The following is a 19,782-nucleotide window of genomic DNA, read 5'->3' on the forward strand; positions in this document are numbered from 1 at the left end:
TCAGCCTATGGTAACATCAACAACTGATTTTTAAAATACTGTCAGTATTTTTAATTATTATTGTGTTCTGCTCATGTACCATTTTTATGCTGGAAAATCTGAAAATGTATGTGTATATTACTATATAATGCTTAAAGAAATGTATTTTGTTATCAACATAAAACTTAACAATGTGTCTTGTTAGCAATCACACTGTGTGGGAGCTCTATCATATATTTGTATATCACACTCATTTACATACTAAAAATAGACATACTATAATCCGATTGCTTGCCATGTAGATGTCATGCTCAAAAAGTATGTTCAGTTTTGAGAGCTATTATCCATGCCTGATACTGTCTCCATTTCAGTAAAAGGATTTTGTTTCAAAATGGAAAACAAGTTTTGTGACACCTGTGTATTTACCCAAGTATATAAATTCATTCACTCTTATAGCAAGAGGTATTGTGCTACTGGAGAAGGCCTAATTCCTTCCTTGACAATGGCTCACATTGATTTTAGATTGTACCTATTGAAGGTGAAACTTAGTGTTTTCTGTGCTGTCTGAAAACAGAAAGTCCTTAATTTAAAGGCAGTTCTGCCAGCATTTGGAACACCAGCAGTCAATCTCTGCCAAGTACTGTTATTTCAGTGCATTCGTCAATGCAAAGAGGTTTAATCAGTACTCTGATGCCCTCTTGCATGTATCTTTCCAAAATTGTAAGCTGAGGAATGAAGGTTATTCTTTTTTTAAGTATAATGAAATTAAAGAATCAAACCAAAGAAGTCAGATAGTTTGTGGCACCTTGTGACACAGAAGTTCCTCATGTCTCTCATTTTGGCTGACCATTAAAATATCTTACTGCTAAACTTGTCTCTTGAAAACCTGCATGTGAGAGGGTTTACTGGTATACAGCAATATAACCTGGCACAGAATGGCAGAAATAACAGCAAAAATAGAAAAGGAATTTTTATTAACTTCTATTCCTGCTGCTTATTTTAATAGAACTAAACAGACACAGTAAAATTTTGTCATTTTTCTTAACAATGAGATATCATGACCAAACACCTTAACTACTTGTATTTAAACATCCACTTTTTGACATATCAAATATATGGGAGCACATGAAGACAACATAGTTATCCTGGACTTTAAAATTACTGCTGAAATAAATTACTTCATAAAATATGCTTGGAACCTACATATATTTGCAGTTTAGCAAATTATATAAAACAACTATAATAAAAGAATTAAATGTATTTTAAACACTAAAAAAAGGAAACTCTGCATGTTCTCCCTCAACATATAGTCCTTGCAACTCTCCATGACACTAAAATCATGCTACAAATAAAGATATGTTAGAACACCTTGGTTTATGTATTTACGAAAGCCAAGATGACATCTATTTGATTTTTTAGTTAAAATAAATGAGCTTGTATTTCGGCATTATCATTGATAATTTTCTAAGTGACTTTACTAAACAAACAGTATGCTAAAAATGCTAGTCTGACACTCAGCAGAAAGCTCTTCTGGCTTTGGTGTGATTTTTAATCAAATATATTTCCTAGGAGAGGAAAATTAAAAAAAATAAAAATATAGAAGACAGACTGTCCTTCTTTCTTGGAGTAGTGGGCTTATAGCCTTTGCTCAAGACTGATGCTGTGCAAAGAGAATAGCAAATAATCTGTCTTTGGATTTCCAAAAAGGTAAAAAGAATTTCTGAAGAATTATCATAAATAAATAAAAAAATAATAAAAAATAAATATAAAAAAATTCTGAAGAATTTTCAAATACTTTCTATTTTCTTTAGGGTTAAGCTCAGAAAATCTTGACCTTTTTCCCAATGGAAACACATTTTTCTTCATAGCATGCACACTTGAGTACAGAATTCTTCGTGAGCTGAGCTACAGAAAGGGGCTTTCTCTTCATTATGTTCTAAATACTTTCCTAGGATCCACCAATTAATTATAGGCGTTTTTTGATGACTCCATAATTAAAGACATAACTGTTTTTCGAATGCTGATTTTAACGCTCTTAACATTCCAATTTTATGCAATATCGCATACATGGTAAAAAGAAGAATGTTATACCCAAGACTCATTACAATCTTGTAAATATGACATAGCATGTGACTTAGGATTTAAATAGAATTTCTAAACATACAGGCAGCATTGCATGTGGGCTGTGAAAAATTCAGCAGCATCCTAATGTCTATAGATATGCTGGCCCTGCTCACAACAGATATGCCCGATTTTTAAAATCTAGCCTCAAGCTTCATGCTGTGAAAATGTCATATAAACAGATGAACAGTCTTCAAAACAGGAAGGCCAGCATGATCTTATGCTTGGAGGAATTCCAACCAAAAATTTGCAAGACATCCCTTTTACTCGGGGTTGACTCTGGTATAATTTGCAAATACATGCGGCAAATACAAGTAACAGTTTAAGCAAAATCATAGGTCCCATTGGCAATGCTTTCCAAAACATAAAAGAAGTAAAAAACCCCAAACTTGAAAAGAACTATGTAACACATATTTGCAACAACAAATGTATTTGAAACCTGCTTACCTACTTTTCGGTATAATGAGCTATAATTTTCAATGAAAACATCAAATATTTCAATTACAAAACCAAACAAAATACTACTAATAAAAAAAATAATTGGGTAAACAGAACACACACCCCCCCCTTCATTTCAGAAAAAACACTTAAGTTCATCATGTTTCTTCTCTAGCATAAAACTTGATCATAGCCATTTCCTGTATGTTCAGCTGTATTTTTCACCATGAATAACTCAATTAATGGAATTTGCAAGGAATGCATTTACTTTTACTCCTCACATCCATCTTGTACAGAAAATTACAACTAAAAATTCAAGGAGGTTTATTATTTTAGTAAAATATTCCAGATTTCTCTGCAGTTTGACGCAATGTATTTATAGGGTGAATTGCAATACTGTTTTTCCAAATTATTCTACCATGACAATCAACTGAAGCAGAAAGTTCAGCCAAGTGTAAACATGTGGAAATTGTATTCTACCTAGAATGAAAAGACTATTAGCACTTCCTTTTGAAAGGTTACAGAGGACCTTTAGTGATAACTGGTAGCCAATACTTCTTATATTTCAGCTGAAAAATACTTTGGCAACACAGATTAAAACAAATTACTATACCCAAGTGCATGTTTATGAAGTGCTCAAACAGGAAGCAGGCATCTCTTCTGCAGCTAATCTCAAGCAATTTAGTTATGCAGTTTTCCATATGAGTAAAACTGATTAAATTACAGCAGTAACCACCTAACATAGTTGTCTTCAGTATACACCTCTTAGTGGCATATGATGTGACTTGATAATATTCTTGCAGATGAAAACACTTAACACTGCATACCCCTAAAAATACAGTTCCCTTCTGCAATGAATAAGCAGCATAGGATTTCTCATCATGATAATTACAAGATTCTGTCTAAAAGAATCCAAATTAAAACACCGTATCAGAACCGAAAAATATGTTTTCAGCAACTGTGTAACATCAGAAAAGTGCTTACAGTAGTTTTTACTGCCTCAGAAGTGCTGCAGAAAACAAGTATGACTGTTTATGAAGCCGCTGATATTTCAAGAAAATCTAATTTAAAAAAAGTTAAAGCATACCAACTGACAGAACTGAATAGCCAATCGTAAACATTATTATTTTGAACAGAATGTTTTTTATGAAATACAGCATGTGTGTAAATCGTTAATTCTGCCTTCATTACAGCCAGTTTGGGAAAGAGTTGCAGATTGCTTCATAAAAACTATGATCCCTGTCATAAAATAAACTAAATAACAACATAACTTCACACTTACAGAAGATCTTCCTGCCAAGAAGAAGGTAATCATAAAGCTCCTTACAGGTGTTCTCTAACTAAGCTTAATGACATTCCTACAAGGGCAGTTAGTTGTTATGGTGTTCTTTGCATACATGGTCAAACAAGAACAGAGAGTTTCACACCTCAGGAGCTCCCTGTCAGTTAGTGAGTTTCTAGGAATACCAACCTGGAGTCCTGGCTCCCCGATTTTTGCCCTTGCAGCTGGATCATTAAACTATTATATTGTGCAAAATCCACCCAAGTGTAGAAACATAAGAAATATGAAGCAGCTCACATATTCTGAAAGTTATAGCAAGGCTTTCATTAGTAAGAACTGATAATACAGATGGTCAATATAGAGGGAATTAATATAGTCTTGGAATCTCTTCCAAATTCATGTCCCTTGTATTGTGGAAGTGGGACATAGTTCTCCACTGACAATTCCAAATGAGCTCTGAAGGGATGGTCTGTCATACAATTCGGAATATCCAGTTTTTAATACTATGATTCATTCGATATCTTAACAGCTAAATGTTTTTGTTGGAGTTGGGTATTTTTGAGGTTGCTTGATTGTTTGGTTTTTTCTTTATCAGACTTTAAAACGTACAAAGCAGGCAAGTATCCTCAACTCCACAATACAGATAGAGACAGTAAGCCGATGGAGCAAACAGACATAATGATCATCCCCCAGCCATTAGTCATTACTAGTGCTGGGAATGAATCAAAGGCTCAGGAAGCTTAAGGCAGAAGACATAAAAATGTAAACATACAAGAGATGTATGGGGGGAAGGGGGGAGAAGAGAAATCATAAAGAATGAATAAACAAGAATTTAAAAATAATAATAATTTAAAAAGCACACTGGTAACTAATTTAGAGGAAGACTGTTCAAAGATGAGTAACCCAGCAGTTAAGTCTGGTAGTGAATTTTTATGCATCCACCCTTAGCATGACAGGTGGACATAAGAGATGAAATTAGAAGAAAGGGGTTTTTACCCACTACAAATGCAAATCAAAAAATCTCAAAGGGTTTTCAATGTAACAGGTGATTAATCTCACACCTTCTGCTCCATATGCTTCACCTGAACACTTTATAACACTTTTCCTTTTTTTTTGTTTTTTCCCAAGTTCTACTTCCTCTGTGTTTCTTTCATTCTTTCTTTAAACATTAGTGTGGCATCAGCCACAAGGGTTTGGGTTTTATATATGGGTTTTTACACACACACACACACACACACACACACACAGGCACACACAGATAGCCAGGTTGTTATTTTTAAAGGTGTTTACAGATATTAGGAACATAAATCATACTGAATAACATCAAATAATAGGCACTTAAGCCTTTTCAGCTTCTCTGACAATCTTCTGTCAATTTTCGAACACCCTAAGTCACCAAACTGATCTCTCTTTTAAGCATGAATACACCATGCCTTTTGAAACTCTACATGCACACAGTGAATAGAAGGCAATCATCTGAGCTTTTTGTAAAGCAAGGTAGTACACTTTAAGGGACATACCCTGTTCTTTTATGTTTAAACCAAAGAAATTAGAGCATTTTCTTAAGTTTCCTTTTCACTAGAGTACATCCAAACAAAGGAAGAAGAAAACACACACACAAAAGACCACCATTAGCCTTTACCACAAAAATATGTTGTTAAGACTTGTGGAATAAAGGAGAAGGCATATTCAGCTAGTAAATACATATATTTACTTGCAGTCATAACTCAGTCACAGCTAGTGGAAACAGCAATTGTCTGCAGAAAGACCAGATCTCATGGTAGCTGTGAAAATCCAAGATAGGTTACTATCTTCGACATTCCCCTAGGAGTCTTTCTGGTGAAATGAGAAAGTAATTTGCTTTGTCATTCCTTTTCAGTGGTATTTTAGGCTGTCTCCAGTTCACACATCTGTATTCTGTCTCATTTTGGTCAGTGTGCTCCACATACCAAAGTAAGTGCTTCTGTATACATGCTACCATATTCAAAATGTATATTAGAAGAAAAAGTAATAATGTGTATTCACACATCATATTTTCCCTTTAAGGCCTCAAATCTGTTCTGAGTGGTAATCATGCCATTTTACTGAAAGGTAAATTAAAGCATAAAGTGATTATGTGACTTACTCAAAGTTACTTGGGAATGGAACCAAACTCAAACACCCCATTGCATCCATCTGCTAGGGATAACCCAGCACAGACAGGACATTCATGCTTTCCTGTAGTGGCAACCAGAAACAGAGTAGGATAGTCCACAGCACCTTGCAAAGCACCAGATGTTTCTGTTTTGCATACTTGGGCAAAAAGTGAGGTGGATACTTCTGCTCATGAAATATAATTGCTTCCTACATCTTCTCAGCCAACACCATTTTATTAAGCAGGCAGCACTGTTTTTAACATTAAGAGACTTTTTCATCATTCAGGTAGTGCTTAGAACTTGGAACTCCTCATTTGCAAAAGAAATCTAGAAATGAAAGTGCACTGAGAAATAGACTTTTCTGGTCTTTACAATAAAGGAGGGTGTCTATCCAACCTGCTGTCTTCAGAGACACTTTTTTGCCAACACAATTTTTTTCAGTTATATACCCTGTTGCTTTATTCATTTTAAACACTTCTTTTCTTTCTGTTGAATTTCTAATAGACATTAGAAGCTTCTGGCTCCATGTCCAGAATCCTCATACCAAATTAGACTCAGAAAGAATCTCAGGTTTAGCTGCTTAAGATGATAATGCAAACAAGTTATTTGCTTGTTTTTCCATTTAGACTCATGTAATACAGGTGAATCAAAACAAAACTAAGAAAATGATGGTGAGATGAAAAAAAAAAAAGTAAAAAATTTCAGTTCTTCATGGAATCTTTGATCAGTTTTGCTGACCAGACCTATTAGTTTGATCACCTATAGGTCCTATATCAAATATAGGACCTATTGACTGTAACATCTGTATTTCAACCTGTTCTAAAGTTCAGGGGCATTTTGTAGCTTGGGTTCCACATGGATCCTCGCTGTTCAATTAAGAGTTTCAGGTATTTTTGAAGCATCCCCTCTGTATGAACATGTTCAAGGTAGCCTTCTCAGACCACAGCAATTTATGTTAGTAATCCCATGGAATCACTTTAACTGGCTTCTAATCCTTACCATTGATAGGTCATACTTTACACTATATAGCATTATCCATCTGGGGAATTATGTTCTGTAGAGTTTTTTATATTTATTTATCTCAAATTCTTGCAGCAGCTATACTTGAAACATTTTTGTGTGTTTAAGTAATTTATATTCTCAGTTAGCTTCCTTACTAAGACAAGTGCCAGCTTTATCAACTATATCTTAATTAAAAATAAAATACACGAGCAGAATTGTGTAAACTTCACTATTAGGTTCATGGTATTGTTATGGCACTGCATCAGTACTGCACATGTGGAAACAACTTGCAGGACTCCTGACTAGCAATATAAACTTAGCTTTCAAGATTTAAGTGTGGAAGATATCAGAAAATATTTCTCTTACAGTAAATGTATTCTGCAGTGTAGCACTAATTCATTCTTAAAGAATAACATTTTCTCCTGTGAAGTAGAACGTATATTACTTAAGGAAAAGAGAGAGAGAAGCAGCATATCTTTACCCTCCGCACATCTTTGCCAAATGTTTCGCTGTAGCTAGTGCCCAGTATTTCAAATTGAACATAGGGGTTGGCGCCATCTTCTCTGAACTCCATAACACCAGTAAGCCCAGTTATATGGCCCTAAGGAAATAAGTTTCAGAAATTTTAGAATAGAACAGTTTTGCCTTTATAAACACTCTAGCAAACTCAAATGTGGCAATTAAATGTTCTTCAATAGCTCACACACAGCACCGGACACAAGAAATTTTTTTAGGAAAGCCTTTTAGAAAATTACTTTTGGAAGAAAGCCATCAGGTCTTCATCATTCACGGAGACAGACCTCAAAAAAGAGGAGAAGGACCTTGGTGGACCATAAGACAACAGCCCTTTCAGTGTAATTGAGGGCAGGAGGTTCAGTTCCAGGCCTGAATACGAAGGCATGAGCTCCAAGTCCAAAACAGAGTATGCCTGCTGTGCTCCCAAGAAACGCATGAAGAAAATCTAAAATTTAAGTATTACTAAAACCTCTCTGTGAAAGTATCACCACAGAGTTTGATTTTGGGTTTATAGCAAAGTAGCTTGAAATGATACAAAATTTTGAATTAATTTAGCAACAAAGGATGGTGCCACTAGGAATGGTCAGAGCATAACATAACACATGACCAAACTGCATCATTTACTAGATGAAAACTATCTCATCAATATATATGGGGAAACAGGGGTTTTCTTCTGAATAATTGCTAAAGGTAGCATAGTAAAAAATCAGTATTTTTTCATTAGTATTTATGATCAAATAACATTCATACAGGAAGTTATCGTGCATCTGCAAAGCCACAGTACTGTCCATATTTAAGCAATTCAACATGCTGCAAGACAATGTAACTGTTAGTGGCAACTTAGCTAAATCAGATTGCTTTTGCTCTGGGCCTAACTTATGAAGCTAGTTGAGCTGTAGTAAATGGACCATTAAGTCCTAAATGTTTCTGTTGGTTGGCCCCTCGAGCTCCTTAATTTCTCTCGGAGAAATTACTAAAATGCAAGTGTACATCAGTTTCTATGACTATTCCTAACCACACTATTTTCACAGAAGGTAGCTACGAGAACAGAAGTAGAACATACAACATTGGAGCAACACTGCAGTGTTTCTAATTTGTTTATCATAAATCATTCATTTAATAGCTGTAGATTGTTCCTGGTACTTGTTAATTACTTGTAATAAATCAAATAAAATTTCAATAAAGGTTAAAAACTTCTTGAAAAGCTAATTTGAAGCAGGAATGTAGCAACTCTTTCAATTGCTCACACAACTATGGTTTGTCTGTTCTCACCTTCTTAATAGTCTCTAGCATGGATCGTCCTCCATTCCAAGGTTTGGTGGATTTCCTCATGCAGTTCAAACTTGCCATGCTGTGCCATTTCCTGTCCTCCAGTTTTCTGTGGAAAGCATTGGCCAGCATGAGCACACTGTCATACAGGTACAGGTTGGAAACCTGCAAACAATAATAAGAATGAGCCTCATTGTTCACTTAAGCATCCTTTTGAAGAAACTGTAAACAAATCCAAAAAAGATAGAAGTAAAAACTAAAGGCTGGATATGTTTCATGTGGTCAACAGTCAAGGCAATTGAGACAAATACCAGAGCTCACTCCCACCTTCTTTCCTGCTTGGCACCTGGGTCGTTCTGGCCAAGGGATGCTAGCACATTTGCATTGCCTGTGCATTACCAGCACCACTACAATGCAATGCTATAAAGACATAAGAGATCACACTTCAAATATAAACTCAAGCTATAAAAGGAGTACATCTATTTATCAATAAAAGACAAAGATTGCTACTTTGCCAGTCCTTTCAACAAGGAGAAGAAAGAATGGAATTAAGTTCTTATTCTTTCTGAGTAATTTTTTTGGTAATTTGTGGCACAGCAAAATATGTTAATGCAACTGTTCAGAACAGAGGGAGATGAAATTACAGTATTACTTTGGTCTTATCTCTCTCCACCAAATATACAGGACACTGGTTACTATTCTACTTTCTCTGGAGCTATTGATTTTAGCCTCCTTTTTCTTCAATTTACATGTGAGATAAAGAGAACAATAATTGATGAAAGGCACTAGTAAAAACACACTAGTAATGCTCAACTAAGTATTTAATTTTTCAAACCAAGGCACATACAAGATCAAGATCTTTGACATGCAGTGGTATCCACTGCAACTGGTAAAACTTTAGCAGCGAAAGTTGGCTGAGAGAAATGAGTTAAAAAAAATATTAGCTAATGTTCACCTGTTTCTGGAGTTTACAAACACCCTTCTTCAAACCTATGCGGAGATGCAGGGGTATTGATTTACCCTTTACCAGACTCAAACCTCAGTTAGAATCAGTTGCCAGATACAGCTTTTTTATTATTAAAAAGATATTATAGCTGCAGGTTTTACTCACAGTGATCCCTGGATTTATCATTTATCTTTTGGATTTCTCTAATTCAACACAGAAAATGTTGTCTAGAGACCAGGAAGGGGGTACACTTGGAAGTTAATACAGCTGCACACTTCCTATAAAAATGTTACTCAGCTGTGAAACCTTAACCTATATTCCTATATTACTGTTGCATTACTGGCTCGAAGTAAATTTCTGCTATTTTGAGATCCTAATCTTCAGAAAAAAAAATGTTCCACGTTTCATAATCTGGAAAGCAATACAAATTGAGAAACTAGGCACTCTGAAATATCTTCTAGCAGAAGTAAATCAGAACAGAATATATAAAAACAGAAATGCATTTTTGAAAGAATTAAAAATAGGAACAAAAAAAAATAAAAAGAGGTTGAGGATACCCACTTGTTTAAGGGATTAAATATAAAAAGGGTTTGTAAAATGAAAATAATGAAAAACCTATGAGAGAATATCACTGAAATATTCTCCTATCTGGCATTGCCATCTACTCTCCCTTCTTTTCTTTCCAGCCTTCCTGAACAAGCAGTCCACATTCATTATATTTGCTATTTAATCCAGTGATATCTTTACCTTTTCAAAGAGTTTCCAAATCAGCTACTTTCCAGATTTCCTCTCTTTTCAAGAAAGACAAGTAGTTAAAGAGTTAATAGGAGTCCCAGAAACTAAGTTTCTTCTGCTCAGCTGCATTTGTCTCCCTACTCTGCAGATATTTTCCAAGCAACTTTCAAATAAAGACATCAAGCAAATCCTTCTTCAACAGGGCACTTTTCCTCTTCTGTGTTAAGCTACTCTCTGAGGTGGTGGGGAACCAAAGCAAGAGCCCAATCCACAAAATAAGCCACCCCAAACCACACACCACAAAACCCACTTGCTTAGAAGTAGATTTTATGTGTGTAAGGAAAAATGCCATTTCTTACGTGCCATCATGATCCTTTCTCTCCCTGCTGAATATGATTTTATACCTTCACTTACTGACAACTCATTGTCTGCTGCCACCACAAATCAGAAATGTTTTTCATTTTCTTGGTTTGGCACTGTTCTTCAGTTCTGGAAAACTGTAGCTTCAGTTCCCCAAAACAGCTTGCCTGATTTGTTAGCAGAGCTCTAGGGCAAAATATAAGATGTACTTGGGTACACTGCTTTCCTTCTCCTTCTCTTTTTTTTTTTTTTTTTAATGCTTTTAGAGAAACAGCCACAGTTCTGCATGTATAATTGACTGAAAGCTTTTGAGAATTTACATGACCATGCATCCAAGTCAAATTACTTTATGCTGTAGAGCAAAACAAAACAATGTTGTGTTTATCAGTCTAATCCTCATAATTCAGTTAGACCTATAACAGATTTTGTATCACTATTGTTTCATGATTTTCTTTTGAAAGAATGATATAAACTGACAGCAAGAAACAGTCTGCACAAGAGGCGTTTCCCACTGTTTACGTCCTGTCATACATCTGGAGATATGTACCAAGTTGGCAGAAAATGTTGCACAGAACACAGCAAGTTAATTTTTGCCACAGAAAGAATATTTTGCAAGTCCTGTTGTACACTTAGCCATACAGTATTTTGCAAAATATAGTATTTTGCCACTCTAGTTCTGTTCTACTGAAAACCTTGCTAAAAAAAAAAAGACAAAAAGAAAAAAAAGGACTATTACAAAAAGTACAATCTTTTTAATCAGCAAAATTAATTTTTTCATATAATCATACTCTATTTACTCCAGTAAAAATTACATGCATGCATTACTACATTTTAACCCCTACTCACTGAAGAGTGACTACCCTACAGAAAAGAGTATGTTGAATTTTATTTACGCAATCAACACTTCTTTTTTAGGATAAAAACCATGTAAGCTAGGAAAAAAACAGGAGCTTAACCTACATAACCAAGGCTATATTTGTAATATTAAGAAAATCAATTCTCTTTTTTCAATAATTTATTTGTTCAGTCCGCTAGTTAAGGCGTAAGTTAACACAAAATATAGAAGTCCACCCTACTACAGGCAGAACCCTTTGAAACTTATAATGCATGACTCAAAGTATCTGGTTTTACACAGTGATCAAAATTCAGTATGCAGACAGTGCGTTTGTTTGAAACAAAAGAAAGAAGGGCATTCACATGATAGCATTGTTTTGGTAGTCTACTGGGTCAAGAATCACTTCTTTGAAGTATAAAAACCAAATAAGAACAACCAAAAACTTTCTGGTAACTTAAAAAATAATGTCCTTTTGATCACTCACAGTATGCAGAGCAAAACTCAGCTCCTGAACATCAATAACAGGACAGATTGAATGTCTTTACCTAATCCCAAATGGGAACAAGCTTTATGTTGGAAAACAGAGTTGTGGAACCAGGTCTAATCTGATGCCTAAGTAGCGGTGAGTGTAACTGAAGAGTTGATTCCTTTAATACTTACAGGAAGATATATTATTAAATTACTGAGAAGTATACTTTATCTTATTTTTTCCTAATTCCTTTCTGAGGTAGAAAAATAAGAATACTTAAATACCTCAGAGACACTTCTCTCCTCAAGACAGTATTAACTTTCCATCTAAATTCATTACTATGTATGTATTTCCTTGTAGAAAAAAGTTACTTATAACAAGCCACAGAAATTATGGCCCAATCACACAGTAAAACCAGGGCTATAATAATTTCCTTTATTTTCTATTATATTCCTTTTAATACAGCAAAATGTCTGTGTATGTACTACATTGTATTTCCAACACAAGTTTGCTATAACCTCAAGAATATCGATACTGTGAAAAGAAAAAGAGTTCAGAGGATGAAGCCTGTATGCTCTTGCTACTGCAACTGCACACATATTTTAATTTTCAGCTATCAAACTCCCTCTGAACATAGACTTACCACTGAAAGGGAATTTGTGAGATACCCCAAGGAATCAGTTCTACTCTGATTCCACCATTGCTATCAGAGGCATGAGAATATAGTAAATATAAAAATCAGTCTTCAGGTAGCATTCAGAATTAGTAGCGAAGCAAGACAGAAATAAAAGCAAGGGAATGTATTTGGTTACTTTGGGTTTTCCAAGCTCCGAAGCAATTTTTATTTCCCCCATTTATATATTCACAGGGGGAACAGAGGAGGGAAGGATATATATCTGCCTGCGATTTCACCAATATATTCAAGAGCATGCCCTGTACATGAGTAATTTAAGCATGTTCTGGTATACCTTCTGCAAATTATTCCAGACTTTATGAACCTTTATTTTGCAATAAATTAAAAATCCACCATACAGTATTAGACCAGAGCAGAAACTCTGAATGAGAGTGGAAATCTCACCCTATCACATGATTAAATGTCATTTTATACAAGTTTTTATGTGAAATTCATGAGGTTTTCCAGAGTGATTTTACTTTTAAAGTTATATATAAAGATAGCTTTAGCTCCTTCAGAGGCCCTAGTCATAGACAAGTACTCTTCTGGGAAGACCAGCAAGCCACAAAGACTGACCTTGAGTTGCTATCAGAGCCAGAAGTCTAGCCAGATAGGACCACTGAAGAGACCACCTGGGAAGACAAGCTGACACCGAGAGGCCACTGCTTCAAAAACTCATTCCCAAGCTGGGCATCTGTACCCTGCTGCTGCCAAAATCACCCTCTGAGAGGCCACAGCAGTCAGCTCCAAGGATGAAGCAGATGGAAGAGGAGCATAGACCAAGTGCAGCCTGCCAGCAGCAGAAACACTTGCTGCCTGAGGAGCGATATCATTGTGCTTGCATATGCATACACCACCATGCCCTGAAACTGTTTCAACTTTCAAAGTTCAAGTACTGCCAAACGCAGTTATGAGCTTGTGTCTCTCATGACAGAATGCATCTTACTAGAAGCAGTGAAAATTAATGGTTTACTTATGGTATGATGCCCTGCTTACAAGGATATTTTTAGAGTGAAGAGACTGAAAATTTGAGCTATTTAATTTTCTTAAATTAGTTTCATACAATCATAGAATGGTTTGGGTTGGAAAGGACCTTAATGATTCTCCAGTTCCAACCCCCAGTGACCCCAGAGACACCTTCCACTAGACCACGTTGCTCAAAGCCTCATCCAACCTGGCCTTGAACACTTCCAGGGATGGGGCAGCCACAGCTTCTCTGAGCAACCTGTGCCAATGTCTCACCACTCTCAGTAAAAAACTTCTTCCTTAGATCTAATCTAAGTCTACCCTCTTCAAGTTTAAAACCATTCCCCCTTGTCCTATCATTATATATGATAGGACACATCCTAGCCTATATTTACACCCTTGCAAAAATTCCCTCTCCAGCTTTCCTGTAGGACCCCTTTAGGTATTGGAAGCTGCTCCTAAGGTCCCCCTGGCGCCTTCTCTTCTCCACGATGAACAAGACCAACTCTCTCAGCATGTCTCAATAGAAGAAGTGCTTGAGCCTTCTGATCGTCTTCCTGGCCCTCCTCTGGACTCACTCCAATAGGCCCATGTCCTTCTTGTGTTGGGGGCCCCAGAGCTGAATGCTGTACTCCACAAAGGGTCTCACAACAAGAGAATCAGCTTCCTTAGACAGTCATAAACCTGACCTTCTCCTACAGCAGATAGTTCTTCATTCTCCCAGTCCCTGCATTTATCTTCTGTGACTTAGGAGTTGTGGATGGAGCGCTCAGTGGTGAAGACCAAGGCAAAAAAAGTCACTGAGTACCTCAGCCTTCTCCATGTTCTGGGTAACTAGGTCTCCTGTTTCCTTCCACAGAGGGACCACATTTTCCCAAGTCTTCCTTTTATCAACAATGTACCTATAGAAACTTTTCTTGTGACCCTTGACATCACTGGCCAGATTTAATTCCATCACGGCTTTAGCTTTCCTAACTGATCCTTGGCTGGCTGCTTGAACAATTTCTCTGTATTCCTCCTAGGCTACCCAGCCTTGCTTCCACCCTCTGTAGGCTTCCTTTTTGTGCTGGAGTTCTTCCAGGAGTTCCTTGTTCATCTACAGAGGCCTTCTGGCATTCTTTCCTGACTTCCTTTTGTTGGGATGCATCACTCCTGAGCTTGGAGGAGGCAATCCTTGAATATTGACTTGATTTTTTTGGGCCCATCTTCCCTCCAGGACTCTATGCCATGGTACTCTACTCAGCAGATCCCTGAAGAGGCCAAAGTCTGCTCTCCTGAAATCCAGGGTAGCAAGCTTGGTGTTCTCACTGCTCTAAGAATTGTGGCAAGCCTATGATTGAAGGTGCTCTTCCCCTTTTCTGGTAGATGGGCAGACCAATTTTCTCAAAGTGAGTCCCATGGCCTAAGTAACCAAATGCCTGGCTATGGCACCAGTCCCCTGACCACCTGTTGATTCACCAGATTTGACTGGCCCCTTCAAATCCCCTTCATTTTGAGCAGAAGGACTGATGAAGGGGCTACCTGTGCTCCAGAGTCCCTTACTGCTGCTCCCAGGGCTCTGTAATCCTTTTTGATACTCATCAGGCTGCTCCTAGCTGTGCTGCTGGTCCCCACATGAAACAAAAGCCGCAGATATAGTAATCAGCGGACTGTAGGAGGCTTGGTAGTCTCTCAGTGACATCCTTGATACAAAGCTCTGGTGAGCAGAACACCTCTCTAGAGAGTGCATCAGGTCAGCAAATGGGTGCCTCGCTACCTCTCAGAAGAGTCACTTACTACCATCACCCTCTGGCTTTCCTTAGTGGTGTTGGTTATTATACAGGGTCACAGGATCAGCTGCCTTACTCAGCTCCAGCTCCTCTCCTGATGTGATGGGTCTTTCCTCTCTAGTCTGCAGAGCAGTGAAGCAGTTCTGGAAGGACACCTCAGGCTTCAGGTGAAGTCTCTTCACCCTGTGGGTCCTTGATGTTGCAATATTCAACTCTTATGCATTACTGACCCTCCTCCCTTATGTGTGTGCCAGTGGGGGAGGTTTTGGCTGCTTGGCTGTGGGCTGTGAGTCCAGGGCATACTGTGCTTGGAAGGAGCTATCTAACTCCCTCTCAGCCTCCCTGAAGTTACTTAGCCTCCTTACCAGCTCCTGCAGCTCAGCCACCTGCTGCAGGAGGTCCTGCACCTGGGCCCACCTTCTGCAGAGGCAGGTCTGCTGCCTGTCCCTGCTCCAGGAGAAAGGTCTGGGAAATTCCTGCAGTCTGAAGTTTGCACTACAGCCTCTCCCTGCAGCATCTCCATCTGGGTGGGGGCATCAGCCACCACCAGGGCAGTTGGTGCTGAGCCTCAAGCTGGAGCTGCAGCTTTTGGTCTCAGAGAAGCTCCTGCCATTCTGTCTTGAGAGTCAGGTAGGATGGGTGCCCCTGGTCCATGTAGATGGTTACAGAACGGTTGCTGGGCTGTGTGTACTTCAAGTCTCTCCACTCGGCCAGTGGAATGACCCTCCCTTTAAGTGCCCTTCCGTACAAACCACTGACTGGTTGCTGCACACCACCCTGTTTGCCTGCTGTGCTCACAGCGCTCCCCAGGGCTGCCCTTTGTAGGAGTGGGGGGTGGCAGCCACAACTCCTGTCCTGGCCCCCACTTAATCAGCCTGTCTCATTTGCGGAGCCCCTTGTGAGACTTTGTGTGAATGCCTTTAAATGCATGCTTTGCTACTCACGGAGAACAAAATCACAGCCAGCAGTCTGGCATTCATGCGAAAACCAGAGTCAAAAAACAAACATTCATTGAGGACTCAAATGTCAACTTCAAACTTCCAAAGGGCTATTTATTAACACTGAGGTAAATGAAAGCCTGAATAAAATTTCCCAAAAAGCACAGAAAAACAGTCCTCAATTGTATATTCATTCAAGCCTTCTGACAGTAAGGAATCTAACTAGTGTATTATTTAGTGCTTTGCCCATTCTAGTTTTAAGTACCTCAAACAATGAGGCCTCTAAAGATTTCTTTGGAAGGCTGCACTCTCAGAATCTGAGGTTTTAAATGATCAACAGCTTTTCTTTCCTTTTTATTTTTTTTTCTATTTTTACTGAGTTACATATGTCACACCACTTTTCCCTACCCTCAGTTTTTATTCTCTGAATTTTCACTGTCCTTCAGCTGTTTATAAGTGTTTTCTTATTCAGTATGTTTTACAACATGCTACCATTAATACTCTTATATGTATTAATATACATAATATTAATAATCACAGGCCTTGATTGCCCAAGCTTGTTAGTTGCAGGTGTTGGCTTTTACTAAACATCTCAGAATTTGGCACAGCTAACACTAACTGCCCAGAGAAAGTCTAGCAGAAGACATTTGATAAAGAAAACTGAACATAACCAAGACTCAGACAGGAGCACAAGAGGTAGTATTGGAATTGCAAAGCAGAGTATAAGATTATAACTTTACCCTACCTCATTTACAAATAAATATGTGTGCAAATTAGGTTTCAGAGGCAGTAAAAAATGAAAAACAGAGGCAGTGACCTTTTTTTCTAGCCACCGCTGTCCAATCCCTGATAAAGCACTGAACAAAAATTCAGTGAAATAATTATGCAAATAGAGAACTCCAGCAGTTAAAAAAGGTAGTTTGAACACAGAGGAAAATCCTCCTCCAGAGAGTATCTGTAGTTCTAGCCTCCACAGTGCTCACAAAATCCCATGTGGTCAGAAGGCACCCATGGTTGTTTGGTGTTTTAACCAATTATGTTAGCTTGTATAGAACACATGGCATTGGTCTTCAGGGAGAGGATATGTCATGCAATGTGCAGTAAAGAATATTTTTCATTTATGTGGTAGTCAAACAGTCTCACTGCACCTGAATATTGGGCCAAAAGTTCAAATTAAACTTTGCTAAATAGACATGGAATTACAGATTTGTAGTGAAAGGAAAATTAAAATGAGGCTCGACAATCCTTTACTGGAGAAAGGAAGTGTTTTAATAGGGCTTAATCAATATTTACTGCCTGTCCCCAGTAACACTTAACAGCTATGTAAACAGGTCAAATGAGAGTAAGGCTATTTAATTGGATAAAACTACAGGATCAGGCTCTGAAGTTTAGGCAGCCAAACACATCTCTAAAAAATAACTCCACTTACAGTAGTTAAATTGCAGCCATTCCTGAAGACCGTTCATGAATAAAAACACAGCTCTGTAGGAGCAACTGCTAAGAGATGCCTACAAAGATATCTGATGGTCAAGTCTTTGAAGAATGAAATTTTTACACAGAGAGAATGAATACCCTCCCACACTTCTCAACATCTTCTCTTCAAGTATGGCAAAGCAATGCCTGGAATAAGTTCTTCAGTAGAGAGGATGGACTCTGAATCCTGTGAATCCTGTCATTAATTTTGTGACATAGTTTGCTGGAGTTTTCTCTTTTCCTTTTTAATTATATTTTGGACCACGTCAAATTATTTCAGATACTCTGTGCCCGTGTAATATATTTTAAACTAAACAGAATCTCACATAGATTGAGCTTATTAACTGTATAAATGGTAAATATGGGAAGAAACAAACTAATGAAAATTACATTTTGAAAGAGAACTTTCTTCAAAAACATATAACAGATTGATTTTGAGTTTATGAACACATCATGAATAACCTGACGAAAGAACGAAAATTGGGTTTGTAGACAGAAAATAACATTTAAAGGGGAAGATTCTGGAAAAAAGCATGTTACGCATTAAAATTTCTTCAACTTGACTCTGTAAGACTATGTGTGATACAATCTGAACAGTTTAATGGCAATAATCTTACTAAACACAATTCAACATGCAGGGATACATACAAGTTCTAACCAGGACACCCTCTCCACATGTGGCAATACTGACAGTGCTGATGGCCCAAGTCACAGGGTAATCACAGCCAATGGAAGACGGCAAGTTCTAAACTGTCTCTTTTCCACTTACAAGAGTAAGAAAGATGGATGCAGAAAATCATATAGGAAGAATAAGAAAGAGAAAAATGTAGTCCTCTGTACTCAAATAAAATGACCAAGACAGGAAACTTTACAAAGCTTTTTCTCCAGTTGAATGAGAAACCCAGCTGGGTATATTATATGTACAAGAAATAAGGGCATGAGCAAAATTTTGACAAGTGGGTTGATGGAATAAGATTGGATTTCCACAAAGCACTCAGAACAGATGAATTTTTGGATTAGCTTGCAGAACAGCCTGATCTTTAAAAGCCTTGTCAGAATGCCAAACTGGGATGATCACCCACTGAAAAACAACTTCGCAGGATATGGTACCAAAGACACTGAGAGCAACATCGTTCCAAAAAAAATTTCATTAACTAGAATAAAGTTAATAATCCATGATGTAAATGTTTCTTTCTTTTGCTAGCTTGATAAAAAAGTTAAATTCACCCCTATAAAAACCTTACAGTTAGAAGCTGACAGAGATTAGCTTATTCTTCTTCAAAGCCATTAAATAAATAATTAACCAACAATGGCTGGTAAGTTACCTTGACAACAAAGAATTATTAATATGAGATTGCCCAAGGGAGAATGAGCCAGGGATTTCCAAACTGTGGTGTTAATCAAACTACTTCAAAGCAACACAAAGACTTGGTGCTGGCAGGTGGTCACTGCCTCAAGTGGATTCATGCAGCCTGACATGGAACTGGGAGCTACTGCAGCCTCTGGCAATAAGGGTAATTTAGTGATGTACTTCTGTACAGCAAAAGGTCAAAACTATTTTTTAAGCAATAAAAAGGAAACAGAATATTGGAAGTACCTGAATTGCAGGACCATTAATAACATGCCAATCATGAATGGAAATTAATATGAGCTTGTATGCACAAAAGGTGTTTTGGCAAAGCCTCTGAAAAAGATGCAGCTACAGAATGCTTCAGATATATCTGCACATGCTAAAAGCATCCTATATTCAATCTGTATAAACTTAAAGATAACACAAGATGTACTGGGGGAGCTAATTTGAGAGATCTCACAGGTGCACTTCACCCTTCATAATATTTCATTCCAGCATGGCTGAATATGAAAGTCATGGAATCAA

The 19,782-nt window shown here is 37.5% G+C and overlaps 1 protein-coding gene across 3 annotated transcripts in view; it reads right to left on the reverse strand.

Annotated features, from left to right (window-relative positions):
• Window positions 1–19,782, reverse strand: part of GRID1 (glutamate ionotropic receptor delta type subunit 1) — a 604,451-nt gene that overhangs the window by 89,387 nt on the left and 495,282 nt on the right. For all 3 annotated transcript variants that reach the window (XM_061373714.1, XM_061373713.1, XM_061373715.1), the window contains 2 exons: window positions 8,746–8,907; window positions 7,439–7,558 (listed from right to left, as the gene is read on the reverse strand). In XM_061373714.1, the coding sequence (XP_061229698.1) occupies window positions 7,439–7,558; window positions 8,746–8,907 (282 nt within the window). The remainder of the gene's footprint in view (window positions 1–7,438; window positions 7,559–8,745; window positions 8,908–19,782) is intronic.

This window comes from Neopsephotus bourkii, unplaced genomic scaffold, assembly GCF_033783945.1.
Source record: "Neopsephotus bourkii isolate Nb327-2 ecotype Australia unplaced genomic scaffold, CSIRO-AGI_Nbou_v1 NB_1634, whole genome shotgun sequence".
Taxonomy (NCBI): domain Eukaryota; kingdom Metazoa; phylum Chordata; class Aves; order Psittaciformes; family Psittacidae; genus Neopsephotus; species Neopsephotus bourkii.